General features: G+C 42.0%; 1 protein-coding gene across 2 annotated transcripts; it reads left to right on the top strand.

The window, feature by feature from the left end:
• The first annotated feature begins 3,273 nt into the window (after positions 1-3,273).
• Positions 3,274-17,678, top strand: LGALS8 (galectin 8). 2 transcript variants are annotated; one of them, XM_063151596.1, is made up of 10 exons: positions 3,274-3,363; positions 5,051-5,260; positions 8,628-8,716; positions 9,246-9,456; positions 10,123-10,239; positions 11,898-11,954; positions 12,033-12,059; positions 13,389-13,477; positions 15,785-15,950; positions 16,402-17,678. In XM_063151596.1, the coding sequence occupies exons 2-10, from the start codon at positions 5,147-5,149 to the stop codon at positions 16,549-16,551; spliced, it is 1,020 nt and encodes a 339-aa protein (XP_063007666.1). In that variant the 5' UTR covers positions 3,274-3,363; positions 5,051-5,146; the 3' UTR covers positions 16,552-17,678. The 2 variants fall into 2 exon arrangements, with proteins under 2 accessions (XP_063007666.1, XP_063007667.1); XM_063151597.1 differs by lacking the exon at positions 11,898-11,954.
• The last annotated feature ends 347 nt before the right edge of the window (positions 17,679-18,025 follow it).

The following is an 18,025-nucleotide window of genomic DNA, read 5'->3' as shown; positions in this document are numbered from 1 at the left end:
ACTGAGCCAGCTGGCTGTCAACTGAAATTTTAATGTTGGTGTACCAAGAGGGGGTGACTTATATCCTACTTGAGCCTAAAGCTTTTCAAAGAAGCTAGGGGAATAATTTCCATCAGAAAATGCTGTAGTGCACAAACAGCTCCACTAAAACTACAGAAGACATGACAATGTCAGTCTTTTGAGATCATGTGAAGTCCTTAAGCACAAAATGTGTGCTGAACACTCCAGTGTGCCAGAGGCTTTATCCCTGTGGCCTGTAGTACGGTATAAACTAGGGAAAATTAGTTATTATATACAACAATATGAAAAAATTAGTCAAGAGTAACTTCCATGGGCAGGTTTCTTAATGGAGACTAGTGTTTATTTGTGTCAAGTCTAGGGAATTCCATTATTGATGGAAATTTTATAATTGGAACTGTGCATAAAATACCAGGCCAAGTAAGTAAGTGTGACTATGTATGTTTTCACCTTGACTTTGGACCATGGATTGCTATCCTGAGAGACACAGGTTACAGGCTTGGAATCAAGGACAGGAGAGGGCAGGTAAAATTTCTTAGGGGTAACAGGGTCCTCAGTTAAAGGCCTTATGGCCAAGAATAGCTGCTGTATTTACTTCAGCTGAAATTGGCTGCATCTGTTTGACAAAGCATTTCTGTTTTTCCAGCAAGCAAAATTCTGCCAGAACATAAGAAATCTTTGCTGACAGGATTACACACAGTTCCAGCAATGGCTGAGTGCACATCAAATTTAGAAGAAAAAGCCTGAATTAGGACTTGGACTGTGGAAATAAGGGAAGATTTTGTTATTTGCTGCCAGGACTGCCATTAGTAAATGGTGCTAAAAACAGCAGTCACAAGAAATCAGCAGAAGACTGACAGTCTATGAACAAAGGAACAGCCCTGTAGCACAAAGCTGCTGAAGCTGTAACCCAACTGACTCATTGTCAATGCTGCATCAGGTTTGGGAGCTGAAACAGGGGCTTCCCTGCAAATTTCATAAACTGCCTATGACTCAGCCTAAAATCACATGAATCAAGCAGCTCTTCTGCTTCTGTAAGGAACTGGTGCATAATTCAAATCACTGTATTTCCTCTGGTTTGTTTCTTCCCAAAAGTAGAAGAGCCCTGAGCAAGAAGTAGTAAAGTAGTAAAACTTTATTTTCTGTGGTTCTAGAAACATTTCCACCTATTGCTCTTCCTTTCAGCATCATATTTTTTTATTCCAACCTTTCAGCACATTTTCTTTGTTTGACCTGAACTTTCAAACCTACTTTGAGGTTGCAGTCTAATACTGACAATTGCGTGTATTTCATGTACTTATGTCAGTCTGGTTTTATTAAAGTGTTTTACTCTTTCAACTAGAGTGCCTGGAAAAATAGGTTCAAAGAAAAACTAAGTGGTAGTTCAGGCTCAGGACCTTTTATTTGTTCTCTTTTTAAGTAGTGCTGTGGAATTATGTAGAACAGTTGAATAGCAGGCTTTTTGCTAGCACCTGACTACAGACAATAGTTGTCAGTCCTCTCTCACAACCATGCATGATTCTAAGGTACCTTTCCCCAGGCAATCCGTTCTGCTGCTCTTTTATCTGAGTACCTCATTTCTGCAATTCTCAAAAGAAGTGTTGTCATACCTTTCTTTGAATGAATCCTTCCAATTTTATATAGCTAAGCTGAGGTACCCATTAAAGCAGCAGTCCTACAGCTATCAGCAGAACTCTAGCAAGTAGATAGATGATTTGAGATGGGGCTTTTGTGTTGGTTAATTGTGGAATAAAAGACTGGATATCATCTACCTAAGATACTCTAGTGGTCTTTGTGACAAGTGGCTGAATGCCATTCTAAATTCTCTATAGCCACATACACTGCTTTTTGCAAGGCAGAGAAATACTGAATGCCTTTAATTGAATAGGAGATGGTGATTTGAGCTTGTGAGCCTTTTATGTTGCACTCTTTATTTTTGTGCTCATCTTTTCCCCATCCATCATATTAACAGGGGGAACCTGAAGTAGTGCTTCTCTGAGCAGACTGTTGTTACACATCAGGAGCTGTAAAACTGCGAGGGACTTCATTGGCCTTCTTGCTTACCTTACCAATACTGCCAAAATACCTCTTAGTGGGGCCTGCAAGGGAACAGGAGGATGGGAGTGCAGCCTTGGGGTGGTGGTTTTAAAGATTGGGTTGGGTATAAGATTTCCAGGTTTTCAGAAACCCAAAGGTTCTGTGGCAGCCAATGACCCAGTGTGAGCTTGGAAACTGTGTTTGGGTCTGGTGACATGAAGATGGTCACAGAAATGACCACAGTCATCGTGGGCCACTGGAGAACCTGGAGAACTGGGCAGAGAGAAACCTAATGAGGTTCAGCAAGGGCCAGTGCAGGGTCCTGCACCTGGGAAGGATAATCCCAAGTACCAGCACAGGCTGAGAGCTGACCTACTAGAGAGCAGCTTGGCAGAGAAGGATCTGGGGGTGTTGATGGGTGAAAGCTGACCACGAGCCAGCCAAGAGGGCCAATGGTGTCCTGGGTGCCTCGGGAAGCGTGGCCAGCAGGCTGAGGGAGGTGATCCTGCTCCTCGGCTCCACCCTACAGAGGCCACAGCTGGAGTGCTGTGTCCAGTTCTGGGCTCCCCAGTACAGGACAAGCAGCTCCTGGAGAGGGTCCAGCGGAAGCCATAAAGACGATTTGGTGGCTGGAGTATCTCTTATGAGGAGAGATTGTGAGAGCTGGGCCTGCTTAGACTGGAGAAGGGAAGGCTGAGAGGGGATCTCATTAATGTATAGAAGTATCTCAAGGGTGAGTTCAAGAGGATGGTGCCAAACTGTTTTCAGTGATGCCCAGTGACAGGGTGAGTAACAATGGCCATAAACTAAACCCCAGGAATATAAGGGAGAACTTCTTTACGTAGAGGGAGGGTGGCAGAGCACTGGGAACAACAACTCCCTGTCTGGAGACCTTCAAAACCCATTCTGGCCGCATTCTTGTGTCACCTGCTCGAGGTAACCCTGCCTTCGCAGGGGGATGGGACTTGGTCACCTGAGGGTTGCAAAGGACCTAACAACTCAGTGTGAGATGAGGAGATGGGGCTGCGCTGTAACACGGGCCGTCCACAGGAAGCACAACACACATAGGAAGGAGCGGCTCCCAGGGAAGGGAGTGCAATGCACTGTGTAAGGTTCAAGCCCGGCCCCGCCGGCCGCAGGGGGAGGCGCCGGGGCCAGCAGGCCGCGCCGGGCACGCGCCGCGGTGACGTCACGGCGGTGAGGGCCGGGGCGGGCGCGGGGCCGGGAGCGGCGGAGATGGCGGCGGCGCCGGGCGGGCGCGTCCCGCGGGTGAGCGGGCGCTGCTGATCGCCGCGGTGTGTCCTGCAGGTAAGAGACGGAGCGGAGAACGCGGGGACGCTCCCCCTGCCCGCCCCTGTGCGGGTCGGGGAGAGGGGCTGCTCCCGGCGGGGCTATGGGAAGCCGGGACTGCCTCGGTTCGCTGTAAAGCTGAAGTGATTTGCTTGGTCCTGTGTCCTTCCAGTGTTCGGGAGTCTTGGGTTTATAGCGGGGGACGAGGGGGCACCGCCAGTGTTTTGTGCTTTAATTGCTTGCAGATATCCAGACAGCATCTCGATAATTCTCTTTGCAGAAGCCTTGTTCGCACTCATACAAAATCTCGCTTTAATTGTAAGGGCTGGCCGGAGTTACCGTCGTGAAGGTAACTCGTGAAGGACACACACATTTTCTCTGTGTCACAGTGAGAAGCATAATAGCTGCTTTTTTTTTTTTTTTTTTTTTTTTTTCTCTCTGGTTTCGTTTTTGTCTGTGGGAGATACGACTGTGTGAGATAACAGGACACATTTTCTCTGTGTCACAGTGAGAAGCATAATAGCTGCTTATTATTATTATTTTTTGGTCTCAGTGGTTTCCCGTTTGTCTGTGGGAGATCTTTCCAGCCCCTCAGAATGTGTGAGATAACAGGGCAGCCAGGAAGCCTCAACTTGCCCCGTTGCAGCTTTGGTGTAGCACGTACCCTGGCAGAGGTTGCTCTGGCAGAAGGATACAGGAGACCTTTGCAGTTGCATGTCCTGCTTTTGACCAACAGAGCCTGAATTGCAGCTTTCCTTCGTTATTGCGACCTTGTCGATAAAAAAGTAATAGGCAAACAAGAAAGCCCCCAACTCATCACTCTGTCATGGTGCCACCTGCGCTGCCAAGATCCTGTGCCAGGATCCTCTCCTGGCAGGATCTGGGTTGCTCTGGCAGGCACAGGAAGTTCACATAGCAGGCTGCTGGGCTGTAGGCTTCATTTTCGTGGGGTCTGCTGTTGAACCGTACAACCACAAAGGCAAAATTATTGTTTGATTTGGTCTTTTATTTTCTTCTTTTAAAAATGAAATTGATAAAATTGGCCTGCGCAGGTTTTTTTTCCTTCTTTATAACATTGCTTGCTGTTGTCCATGATAATGTGGCTGGAGCCCTCACGTTTGATTTCTTCCTGTCTGCTTGTCATCACCGCATAGCTTACATGCTACTTTTCTCCAGATTATGCCAGAAAGAATACTTAGTAGTTTCAATTGGGCCCTGAATTTTGGACACTTTGTTAAAGGATTTGCTGAAGAAGTTGCAGTGTAGCTGAGTATACTCACAGGCTTTATTTCTTATTAATGTTGTGCATTTAATTGTAATTTTACAAACGCCTGTTATTACTTGGGGAGTTCTGGGAGTGTACGTGTTGGAGGAAGAAATATAAAAGACCTTCTGTGTCTCTTGTTTTTGCCTATTATTTCTTAACTTTATGTAAGATAAAGGTGGAAAAGGCAAGGTCACGTGCTAAGGCTTGTCTGCCATTGGAAATCTGGGGATAGCACACTGCTGCTGACACTGTTTACCAGTGGGGCATCTCAGTGCTCTGTGCAAGCCTTTTAATTTCATATTTCAAAACTCCAGCAGATTTACTGGAAAGATGTTTGCATCATTCTTGTGCTCTTTACCTTGGAGGTACTGAGGGTTTCACTTCATGTTGTGTCACCTTTTTTCTCTTTAATTAAAGTTTTTGGGTTTTTTTTCCAAGGGATCACTCCTTTGGTGTTGCCTGATCAGTGAGTTCTTCACGTACGCTCCAGCAGTGGCCACACAGAACTGACAAACTTCAGCTGCAGGAGGGAAGATGACATCCTTAGGTGCACCACAGGAGGAAATGAGTAAACTGACCTTGGATACACCACAGAAAGAATTAGGTGAACTGACCTTGAATACATCACAGGAGACAATCAGCAACCCGGTAACTCCTCTGTCATTTCAACAATGTGTCCCCTGGGAGAGGGGACTTTGCTGTTTTATCTCAACAGTACTGATGTGCACAGTGAGGGATGCTGCTGAGAGCTCTGCATCCCTCAGGTTTGTGAGGGAGAATGTCACAAACAGCTGATGGTGTTTAGAAATTGTGCTGTAAACAAATGGATAGGACTTCCAAAAGAGGACAGATGTTCTGTTAGCCTTGGAGGATAATCCTGTTGCATGTACAGCTTACATAGATATCTGGCATTTTTGCAGAATATGCTGGAAAGTGAAAGTATGATAAGATGTGTTTTCACTCCTAATTCTCTGTAAACATGGGTGATGCTTGGCAGTTGTCATGAAATGTTTTTTTTGTGGTGCCTGTAACTTCAGTCTGAACAACTAAACTTGGAATATTTTTTCATAGTTCATATTTTAATTCATAATAAATCCTATTTTCTGTGGAAGACTTGAGCTGACATGATTCAGCAGTTGCAAAGACTGGATTTGACAGAATTTTGTTTGCCTTGCTCAGAGTCTGGAAACTTTGACTGAAAAAGTTCTGTCATTCTCATGGTCTGTGACAGCAGCCTGACTTTGGCTTACCCTGAAGGGGTGACCTGAAGCTGTGTTTTCTGTTGTGGCTTAAAAAAGGTTGTTCATTTGAACCTGCAGGAAGTAGTATTTTTACCATTCTGTGCTAGACCCCTTTACAAATACTAAAATGTGTGCAGTATTTATGGGGAATGTGCAGTAGCACAGGCCTGCACACTTCCTTGTCTGTTGCAGCTTTTGTCACACTCTTGGGCCCTCAGTGAATCTGATTGTTTACTCCCAGGGTATGGTCACTGCTTGCAAAGTGAATAGAGTTAAGGATGAGGGGGGAATAATTTCAACCTCCTTCACAAGAACCCAGCTGGATGGAGGAAGGAAAGCTGTATGATGAACTAGAAGGTGGAAGGACTGAAGTGCAAAAGGAGAGGGAGGGTGAAAGTTGATAGATGGAGATCTTGGTGGGAGAGGAGGTGTGAAGAGAAGGATCAGGAGATGTTTAGGACAAATGAGTAGTCTCAGAGAGAGACTGAGTCCAGCAAAATTGGGTGCCTGCAAGGGGACTGACCAGTACGATGGGTGTAAAGACCTAGCAGGAGAATTCAACTAGAGCTTAGGGGTCAAGAGTCTGTTGTGAGAAAAAGAATGAGTATTTGGGATTGGAATATGGAGGCAGAGTTGGGAAGGATTGTGCCAATGACTTTGGGGCAGCCTCGAGAGAAGGCAATGAGTAACCTGCTCTGTCTGACCTTGCTTTGAGCAAGGCATTTTGTTAGAGGGACCAGAGGTGTCTTCCACCCTCAGCCCTTCTGCAGCAGGGCAGGCTGTGGAAATGCCATTGTTTCAGTACATTGTTCCACTAGCAGCAAAACTTCATAACTCTCTTACAGGTTTGAGTCTCAGAGTCTGAGATGTACTTTTTCATTACTGTACTGTTCTCATGCATGCAGTCCCACGTCTGAGCTTCTGAAGAGTTCATGGGTCACCTTTTCTTTTAAATAAATGGATCCTTTTGAATATAAAGAAGTGCTTTTGCTACAGTTCCATTTCAGGAGTACAGAACTTTGCTTCACTAAAGTGGTCAAGTACCAGTACCCCTGACCTGTGTGTGCTTCTTTGGTTTGTCTTTGGAGAATGAACCAGTAACTTACTACTTTATTTCAGTAGAGCTACTGCCCCTCAGGAGCAGAGTGTAAAAATGAGAACAGTTATGATACACTTTTAATTTTTGATTAATATTATTTGAATAAAAATTACCTTCCAATGTGCAACTTGTATTTTAAGGAAACAAGCCACTGCTAGTAAACACAGGGATTTCACTTTTCTTTCACTTTTAACACTTAATTTCACATTTTGGTCCTCCTCTACTGCACCTGCTAAAGCAAATAGACATGATGAGACTTAAAACAACCCGCCAATTTGCTTAAGAAGCAAGTCCTATTTTTTTTTTTCTTGATGCAGAAGGTGACTCTGAATTGGGTTTTATGCAGTGGGTGGGTAGCTGAGAAGGAAAGTGGAGAATGGGCAGAAAAGGATGTGTATCTGCTGGCAGAAATGATCAACATGGGATTTAGACAATTTCTGTTGTCCTGCCTTTTTCCTCACAGATTAGTAAAAATATGTGTCAGCAGACAAATATCCTTAGCATACCTGCCTGTTTCATGCAGTGATCTATATATTTTAAAAATAAAAATCTCAACTCGTTGTTTTATGGTCCAATATTCCATTCAAGAGTAGTAATTCCAATGTGTTTTTTTTGTTGTTAAATTACTGGAACTCTTGTTTGCAATTGATGTTCCATTTCAGGAATATCTTATAAACTACCAAAACCAACCTTGGTAATTTTTTCTTTTGGTTAACCAGAGCAAATGTAACATTTTCTACCATTTACTTCCTTTTTCAATCTGGAGTGCATCACACATGTGATGAGATGCAGACTTACTGCTTTCCTCTTGGGCCAGGCACCTGGGAACTTCCACAGTTTAATGCTGAGGTGCTTCCCATCCCTTCCTGAAATGCTGGATGGGCAGGGTAGGGCTTCTGTGAGCATGTCACAGTGAGCTGTGCCGGGGTGTTTGGGGCTTTTATCCTAAATGACTCATCCCTCCCTGTGGCTGAACAACTCTCACTGTGCTGCCATTTCAGTTCAGTGTAACATCCATTTGTTACCTTCTCCAGCTATTGATAAGGAAGAAGAGATAGTGAGGCTTTGAGCCAGACTGCATACTGTAGGCACCATAAAATCCAAGACTCCTGGACAGGGCTGTTTTAGTGCACTTTGCAGTTCTTAGCTCATTAGGATGAGGTGTTTTGTTGTGTTTGTATAGATTTTACTAAGCAAACACTCTGTGGCATAGTCTCTTCCTGTCATTGTTTTCCCTAATGGAGCAAGAACAAGCAAAAAGGCAGCCCTGTAGTCTGGGGTCAGAGGAGCTGTGGAAATTGCCTTCTGGTACCAGCAAGGGGCTGGTAATAGTCAGCCCTTGGGAATGACCTATTTTGAAGTGAATCCTCTTTATGCTCTGTGAATAGTGAGGCAATAAAATATTATGACTTCATTTGAGAGCTAAGAATGGAGGATGGAAATTTTAGTTTTATCTGAAAATCTTGGTTTTCATAGGGGAAAATATGCCAGGTTTTCCCTTCCTGTTGTGTATTCTTTTATATTAAAAACTAATTGTGTTTCTTCTAATGTTGTAGAGCATCATATAACTAAGAATTAGAATACTAATTTTTAAATTATTTTGGGGTTTCTTGCCTCCATCACAAAATGGTATTGGAATATTTTTTTCTGCTTTTTTTGTTCTTCCCTCTTCTAGATCATTCCATATGTTGGGACAATACATGGTGGCCTTGTTCCTGGAGAGCAGATTGTGATACATGGGACTGTTCCTGATGATGCAGACAGGTAGAGGCTCTGTTGTCATATTTTGCAGTGTCACCATGTGAGCAAGAATGTAAAAGGTGAAATGTTTCCAGGGATCCTTCTTAGGATGGCACACAAAGGCTTGATTAAATCCTTTTGGTAGCATTAGATTGAATGCAGGTTTAAAGGGTAATCTGACACTAACAAAATTGGTGACTAAATGTGTTGTGTGTAGGAATTAAGTTAAACTGGGATGGGGAGGTATGGACTAGTGCTTGTGCCCAGTAAGGTAGTTCTGTTCCCTGACCTTATCCAAGGTTCATTTGATATGTTCTGCTGAAGCTAATGGGAACACAGTAAGTGAGGAGTTCACATGATATGAATGATGACCATTAAATAAATTTAAACATTTATATTCACTGCAAGTAGATAATGGGAGAACCTCACACATTGTTTTTTATCCAATGACATTCATTGTGTCTGCCTGTTCTGAGGCTCCACAGTAAAACACAGTGTAGGTGTGTTCTTGAGAGACTGAGCTGAATGTGGTTTGTCTCATTTTTGTGATTAGGTTCCAGGTGGATTTACAGTGTGGCAACAGCATAAAGCCTCGAGCTGATGTGGCATTCCATTTCAACCCCCGCTTCAAAAGGTCTGGCTGCATTGTTTGCAACACACTGGAGAGGGAGAAGTGGGGCTGGGAGGAGATCACTTATGAGATGCCCTTTGGAAAAGGAAAGTCATTTGAGATTGTCATCATGATTTTAAAGGATAAGTTCCAGGTGAGTCTGGATTGATTCTTTATTGGCCGTTTTCTGGCCAATAAAGTAGAGGTGTCTTGTATAATTGAAATAAATATTGGAGGTCTAGGTGTCTCTGTTACCTAGGTATAGTCTAACTACAGAAAAGTTTAGAGCTTTGCTTTAAAGAGGTGCTAATTAAATCAGACCTTTAATTTTGTACTGCTTCCCTCCAAATTGGATGAGTAGGCAAGGAACTCCCTGCCATAGCTAATGGCTACTCCACCCTTCCCTATGTATGTGCAGAGGGCTAATGCTGGGATAAAACTGTTCTGTGGCAAGTATAGGACAGTCCTCTTGGAGGTGACATGTGAGGTGTATTTGTCTTGCTCTGTTAGACTGCAATAATATATTCTGTTGTATTGATAATACCACATTGGTGAATGATTAGGTTTAGAAACAAAGGTGTGAAGTGCAAATTTTAGTGTAGGTAAATGAATCTCCCTCATAGTGATGGAAAGAGACTGAATCGTAGATGAGCTGAACTTAGTTGATCTGATATTTCTAGGACACTCCTAGGAGTGTTTTGTACCAAATTGTTTCTGTACCAAACCAGTGTAAACCAGAGATGTGTGCATACAGTTTGATACATGGCTGATGTAATGTATATTTGATATAGTTTTTCTGTTTGGTTTCCCGTCTCTTTAGGTGGCTGTAAACAAAAAGCACTTGCTGCTCTACAAGCACAGAATTAGCCTTGAAAAAATAGATACTCTTGGAATATATGGCAAAGTGCAGATCAAAGCCGTTGAGTTTGTTTTTAAGGTAAGTTGTATAAATAGCTGACTTGTTTGATTCATTTCCTCTGTCCTGCTAAGCTGCCAAGTGGGATTTATGGTGAAAAGGAAGGAGAAGCAGCTACACAGTCCAACGTTAGTAAGGAGATTTTGGTTTCCCCACATTTCAGCATGTGACTCTCATGAGAATTTGTGCCTTCCTGTTTCAGTATTGTGGTTAGGGGCAAGAATGTGACAAAAGTTTACAGCTTACAAAGTTAACAGGACAAATGGTATAAGAATTGATTGGATACTTAGTCTTCGAGTGGATTAGATTTTCCAAATATTGCAGGGGCTTCAGAATGAGCTCTTGAGTAGTCAGTGCTACTGAGGGACAAGTGTAGCCATGCTGTAACTTGGCTTTGAAATGCCAAGCTTGGCCACAGCTGGAGCTCCTTGTGCACATAGCCCTGTTTTTCCTGCTTAACTGACTGATTTGTTGACTGAAGTCAGAGGTGTACATCTATGGGGATGAGAAGAAGTATTCTTTCTCAGACTTTGTAGTGGACCAAACTGCAGTGAATTTGAAGTGAAGGCTGTGCTGTGCCTCCTCTCAGCTGCCACCTCTGCTGCTGATAGTAAACTAACACGGAGTTTTTCCCTGGGGAGAAGATACTTTTGTTCTGAAAGAGTTAGATTTTTAGAACAGAAGCTGAGGGTGATAAATTCCAGGGAGATTGAGAAGGTGAATGTCTTTTCCCTTTTCTACCATTCACTAAGGTAGCCTACCTACTCCTGTGAAATACTGTGGGTCTCTTCAGCACAATCTTCACTACATTGTGAGTGAAGCTTTTGACTCTTGCTGCCAAATACCAGGTCTAACTCAGGTCAGCAGGCTAATAATTGTTTTGGTAGAAGGCAAAGCTGAGCATAATGAAGTCTAAGCTTTAAACATAGGTCTGCTGTGTTTAAAGATCATTTGCAAAGACGGTAAACAGGCCTTCATGGGTCCCATCACTTGGCTTTGGGCACATTGTCAGAATAATATTTCTGCAAAAGCTGTCTGCATCCTAATCTTGGAGGATGACTCCAAGAAGAGCTTGAGGGCAAGCAGGTGCTGTAGGTTGGTTTCTGACCCAAGCACAAAACATACACTTAGTTTAATCTGCTGATGCTGTATGCTTTGTGGAAGATAGGAATGGAGAAAGGCAATTCTTTCCTTTTAGTCTTTGCTTCTGATACACTTTTCTGAGGAGGAAGTTGTAAGTTTGTACTGAAATAAACAACCTGAAGACACAATCTGCTAGGGCTAAGCTGGAGCTGTCTCTGCCATGGCCGTGTTGCTCATCTGTCCTTCCCGTGAGAAGGGACAGTGATGTACAGGGCTGCTTAGAATCCCAAGAACCCTGCTGTATGGACTTGCCACACTATGAGTAAAAGTCTATGGGTACTCTGTGGTCCTGAGGGTTAGACAGTGCTCTGACTGTTAAATAAAGATTCAAATTGTAATGAGGTGATCTTCAGAAATCATCAGAACTTTTCTATGGTTTGTAGGGGTTTGGCTATCTTTTTCATTAACATAGCCCTAGATTTCCATCTTAACAGTTCACCATTCAAAGCATGATGATCCTTATATTGTTCTAAACCAACTTTATGCTAAAGTTATATGATGTGAGCAGTGACACCTAAATATCTGTCTTTCTGCAGCCTTTACAAGGCTCTCAGCCATCGTCTCTAGGAGTAACAAAGATAAGCACAGAAAATGTACGTATGTTTGTAAAAGGTTGAATGAATCTCCCCATTGTCTGATAAGCTAGATAATATTCTTTTCTTCTCTTGTAGGGGGAAATGCCAAGTGGTTCACAATTGGTAAGTGTTCCCTGTAGATTTGTGGCAAATGTAGAATAAAAACCAATGAAAAATACTTCAGTTATTTATGAAAAGACATGCACAAAAGACAAGAAGAAAGGAATTGACAGTCAGCTGGAGAAAGATCATCACTGAGATTTTGTAGAGGGTAATCCTCTGCTGCTAGTACAAATGAGCCTATTGTTAAATCATTTAGAAAAGCCAAAAGATAAACGCAGTATCCACAACCATAAACAAATTAAAAGTGAAGTATCTGAAGTTTCAAAGGACCAAGTCACTTTTTTTTTCAAATAGGCATACTTTGTTTTCTCTGCCTTAGGGAATACCTGCAAGGCAAAAGTATTCTGCAGTCATATTATGTTAACATGTGTGGAACCTGTCTGCCACATCTTCCTCTTGCTGACGGATCTCTGTGTGCGCTTTCAGCAGCTGGATGCAAGTGTTGCACCTCAGGGTGGAACTTGTACCCAGCTAACATGGGGTGTAGATGGAGCGAGTGCTCATCTTTATGCAAAAACCTGTGCAGGTGGACTGTATCCCCACTGGAGCAAGGACTGCACTCAAACTGAAAATGGGTTGAAGTCAGGAATATATACACATAGAATTTGTGGAGAAAGTGAAGTTGCAGTGAGTGCCATAATTTTAGATGCTTTGTCACTTGACATCCTGCCTTCTCCGGTCTTTTTTTCTAAACCAAGTAACACACAATATTGTAATTTGCAAGTGGTGGACTTCAGCAAAAACATAAAAGTGAAGTGCTTCTCCATTCCCTTCTTTTCCCTGGTGAAAATAACTGCTAACATAATGAAAAGTAAAGACGAATAAAATACTTGCACTATCATTATGAACTGCTGCCAGGAGGACAGAACACTTAGTGACTCTCCTTCTAGTACTTATGTGACCATGGGACAACAACACACCTTAACATGAGTCTTCTTCTTTAAAGCAAAACTGATCCTTCCAGGGATGAGAAGTCAGGTATATGTCTGAGTAATTATGTGATATAAATTTAAACTATTACAGGGAGTTTTATGCTTACTTTTTTCTTTTTTTTTTTTCTTTCCCCTTCCTCCCCTCCTTCCACCATTAGTTTGTTTGTTTTGAACCCAAGGTAGTAGTATAAATTAAAACCCAGTACATTGATGTATTTGTCTCAGTGTAAGTTTTCCACTGTACTATTAGGATCCTACAATATACTATAGGAATAACTTTAGCTGTAAGTGCAAATTTGCAATTGTAGGCCAAAATTTCATCATGCCATAGTAAAGCTCAGCTTGTATAAAAAAAATTAAGTCACAGTCAAGATTTTTACTGGGGGTGTACTTCCAGGGTGTTCCTTATTTTGAGAAGCTTGATACTGCACTTCGTCCAGGATGCATAATTGCCATTAAAGGAGAAGTGAAAAAAAACCCAAAGAGGTATGTGTTACTGATGGGTTTTTTTCTGTTATTTAACTGAGGTGCTCTTGAGAATGAGTAGGCCTTTCCATTGCCTTTGTATATCCTTACTCACTTGCAACTTAGCATCTGGAATCACCTGAAACTACAGTGCAGTTTCCTCAGGAACCAGCAGGATTACCGCTTTAGAGAGGACTTGAATGAGCAGCTCCGTTGTGAAAAGTGAAGGTAAAACCTGAGTGTCTTACCTACTAAATCTGTGTCATTCACAAATCTGTGTGTTTGTTCAGGGCTTTCCACTGTTCAGGAAGTGTGAGCAGATGTACTGTACAGAGACAGCTTTTATTCTAAAGAGATCCAAGAGTAAGGATGTGTCAGAAATAGGTGAAACATAAGTGAGGCGAGTTGCAGGTCTGCTTAGATGTGGATGTTACAATATTTCTCTGACAAACCTCCTTGGGATAAGCATGAAGGTGCTTAATTGACAACAACTGAGTGATGAAAGTGATTGAGTGATTAAGAAGGATGGAGCACCTCTCCAGAAAGATAAGGCTAAGAGAATTGGGATTGTTCAGCCTGGGAAAAAAAGTGCTTCAAGAAGACCTAATTGTGGCATTCTGGTACATGAGGGGTGCCTATAAGAAACCTGGAGAGAGACTTTTTAGAAGAGCATGTAGTGACAGAAAAGGGGGAATGGCTTCCAACTGAGACTAGGTTTAGGTTAGAAATGAGGAAGAAATTCATTACTGTGAGGATAGTGAGACATTGAAACAGGGTTTCCAGAGAAATTGTGGATGTCCAATGTCTGGCAGTGTTCAAGGTCAGGTTGGATGGAGCCCTGAGCAACCAGGTCTGGTGAAAGTGTCCCTGCTCATGGCAGGAGGATTGAAATGAGATGAGGTTTAAGGTCCCTCCCAACCCAGGGCATTCTGTGATTCCATGAAAGCTGATAGGGGAGTATGAGCAATAATTTTGATGGCAAACTAGGAATGAAGAGTTGCAAAGAACACGTTTTCCAAACATGAAATAAAGCTCAGGGCGTAGGGGAGCATAACTCAGTCAAAATGGAGGTGAGCAAGTGTCTGTGCTTCAGCATGCCCCTGAGGGGTAGTTTTGGCTTTGCTAAAACATGCCTAAAAATGAAGCAATTAATGAAAAATGAAAATGATGGGAAGCATGTTTTCACATTTTGTATGTGTATTGCACTCCTGCTTCCTCAGGGCATGTTTCTTACCTGCAGTTGAACAGCATTCAGAGTTCATCCTGGAATCCAAGGTCTGGAGTCCTTATCCACAAAGTTTGGATGGACTTCAGATTGAATAGGATAATTAATACTTACAGAGTAGCATTTCTTTCCCTTCTTTAGCTTGAAAAGTTTATTAGCACTTTTCAAGTGCTCAATGTGCTCAGATGCATGTAAGCATGAAGAGGCTTTTGGCTGTTAAAGCATGCAGGTTGTTTGCTTTTCATGTTTATGCTTTTAAACCTATATATTTATACTGAGTTTCTAAGTTATTCATTGTCTTTCGCTCAGTTCACACAGCTTTAGATGTTTCTTTTTCTTGGTGAAAAAGAGAACTTCACAGCTTGGAAGTGTTGCAATATTTCCTATTTGGGTTGAATAAGTCTCAAAAGAGGGCAACAGTCTGACAGCTGGAGCTAATTTGGGCGGGGAGGAAATATTCTTTTTCTTCAAATGTGGTAAGGTCTTTGCCACAGGTTGGAGCATTCATTTGTATTTGAATAACTGTTGCCTCTGATCACCCTTCTCCAGAGCTCCCCTTTAGGAACCCTGTTTGGTGGGCATGTCTGAGATGGCAGAGTATTCACTCAGCCTGGGCAGAGCTTTGCTGCCTACAAAATAATGTTTTGTATGCACGGCATCCTTAAACTTTTCCTTAGAGTCCAACCAGTTTGTTGGCAGAAAGGATATGATATCTTCAGGTAAAGAAAAGCTTCCACACTCCATTGCCTGAGTGAGAGGTGGGGAAGCAGGCAGCTCTGTGTTCCTGTGAGAATGCTGCTTCCTAGTGCAGTATGGGAGCTGCTCTTGGCTCAATAGTTTCTTGCTGAGACGTGTACAGAAAGCTGTGAATGGTAAAGTGCATCTAGCAGGGTCATGTCCTACATTTGCTACCTCCAGCAAAGGTTTCTCTGCAAAGGAGATGAGTGCATGCTGGCTGGCTGCCTGCTTGGATCTGCAGGTGAATCACAGCCCTGGCTCCCAAACTGCCTGAATATTGGTTGAGGACTTGGTAAATGACACTGACTCCTGTTGTCATGTCTGTAAACCCTTGGTGCAGTAAACTTTAAAAAAATATCTTACAGCTTTGCAGTCAATCTGAGACCAAGTGACTCAAAGGACATTGCTTTACATCTGAATCCCCGAATAAAAAAGAAAGTTTTTGTAAGAAATTCCTACCTTGATGACAGCTGGGGAGAAGAAGAAAAGGAAGTTGCTAACTTTCCTTTCAGTCCAGAGATGTATTTTGAGGTAAGATTAAGTAAAAGAGCATCAAACTGAAAAAGTCTGCCAAATGGATTAATGTTAGTGCTTAAATGTCCTATTACTAATACAGATCTAAATGAAACTGCTATTCTTGCTTTTCATGTCTTGAAAATACTTCAAATTAAATGGGATCATAGAGAGCAGAGATTTGTCTTTATTTAGTAACAGTTTACTTTTTAAGTAGTTGCAAAAATTCAACCTGTGCTAAGAGTAAATTTAAATTAAATTGAGTTGGATTTGATGATCCTTATGAGTCCCTTGCAATTTAAGTTATTCTGTGAATTTTATTGATGCCCTATTTTTGTTTTTAAATGTTGCTTTTGCATGAAACATCCTTTTTAACAGAAACATATCTAGCCCAAGTCTATGCTAGGTCATCAGATTGTTTTTCACATCCTAATCTTAAATCTTAACTGTTTCTCTTCTTGCTTTCCAGCTGATTATTTTCTGTGATGCCAACCAGTTCAAAGTTGCTGTTAATGGTGTTCACATTCTGGAGTACAAGCATCGTTTTAAACAACTTGAAAAGATCAACATGGTGGAAGTCATAGGAGATGTTCACTTGTGGGATGTAAAGAGCTGCTAGGTTTTTTCAATCAGTACTGAAATAATTTAACCTCTTCTGATGACAGTGCCTCCTTGTCAAGTACAAACGGGTGCTGACTCATGCTGAGCCTGCCTTTAACCTATCTAGGCTTTGCATTTGCCTCTCTGAGTTAGGCAAGTACCAGAAATGCTAAATGCAAATTTAAATCCTTCTCTAGTCTTCAGTTTCCTGGCAAGCTGTTAGTGTTTGCTCAGATAAATCTCCTGCATTACTGAACCTAGCAATATGAAAATGCTGCATCATACTGTGTCCAACAATTGCACTCTGTATGTTATGTTTTACTACCATTTAGCATTCCTCAACACCATACATTCAATATTGTGAAGTAGAAATGAGACTGAAATAGAATCCAAAGATAGTTATCCACATCAAAAAGGGATGTTTATAATTTATTTAATACAGAACTATGGATTATAATTTTGTATGTTTTAATTTATGTTAGACCAATAACCTTTACAGTGAGGCTGGACTAAGCAAACTCTTACTTGACCCCTTACTTCTGGCAAAAGGCAAGAAGTTTGACCTTTCCTCTTAGCCTGCTGCTGCAATAGCACATTCTCTGACATCTGTGTTATGGTTATGTCACCTTCTGCTTACAAGGGCCCAAGATTTCTAGCTTTTAGTTTTCCAAAGTAAAACACCAGAAAGGGATTTAGCTGGTTTCAATTCGACATGAACTTTGCAAAGCTTGTTTGATCTGAAGTGGCTCCTAACTGGGTTAAGAATCCTTGGAGTCTGAAGTAGATGTTTGTAGGTTTCATTTTTAGAATATGTCTGAATCCAGGTAGTCCAAGTAGTTTCAGCTGAGATGGCACTTGACTACTCAGCAGTGGACCAGAGAAGGAATCCTTTTTCAGTCTTGTATTAAAATACTATCTATTTGAAATAAACAGTTTCTATTCAGTTTTTCATACAAATGCCAGTTCTTTTATATCCTTTTTAAAAATAAGTTACTATTGGTTGTCAATACACTCCCAAAAGATGTCCCTGTATGTCTTAAGACTGTTAATAACAAAGCAATTTCAAGAATAAGATGTATACTAAAAGACTTTAAATGAGCAAATTTAATGTATAAAAAGCATCAATTAAAACATATGTGAACTCTGCTTTTCTCCAAGTGTAGCTAAGTAGCTATGATCCCTTTTTGGTGTATTATCTTGTTTTGTTATTGTCTTACCAGTATCTCTAAGTTGGCAAAGTGACCCTGACTGGAGAACCATTTCTACATCAAGGAATTAGCAATGCAGAGCAGTTAGCCTGAGCAGGCACTGGGGCTGGGCTGTGGCTGTGCTGGGGTGGCCCTCAGGACAACGTGGTTCTGTGCTGTGCTGCAGGATAAACTCACTGGAACGGGGGAGCTGGTAGGCAGCTCTCTATGGCAGTAACACCACTTGTGTGTCCTTGCCTTTACCTGAGAGTTCAGCAGATGTTCTCATGGGAATGTCCTTTTTGA

This window comes from Melospiza melodia, chromosome 3 (genome assembly GCF_035770615.1).
Source record: "Melospiza melodia melodia isolate bMelMel2 chromosome 3, bMelMel2.pri, whole genome shotgun sequence".
Lineage (NCBI taxonomy): Eukaryota > Metazoa > Chordata > Aves > Passeriformes > Passerellidae > Melospiza > Melospiza melodia.
The sequence above is the reverse complement of the archived record's forward strand: the minus strand, read 5'-3'. Positions and strand labels throughout refer to the sequence as shown.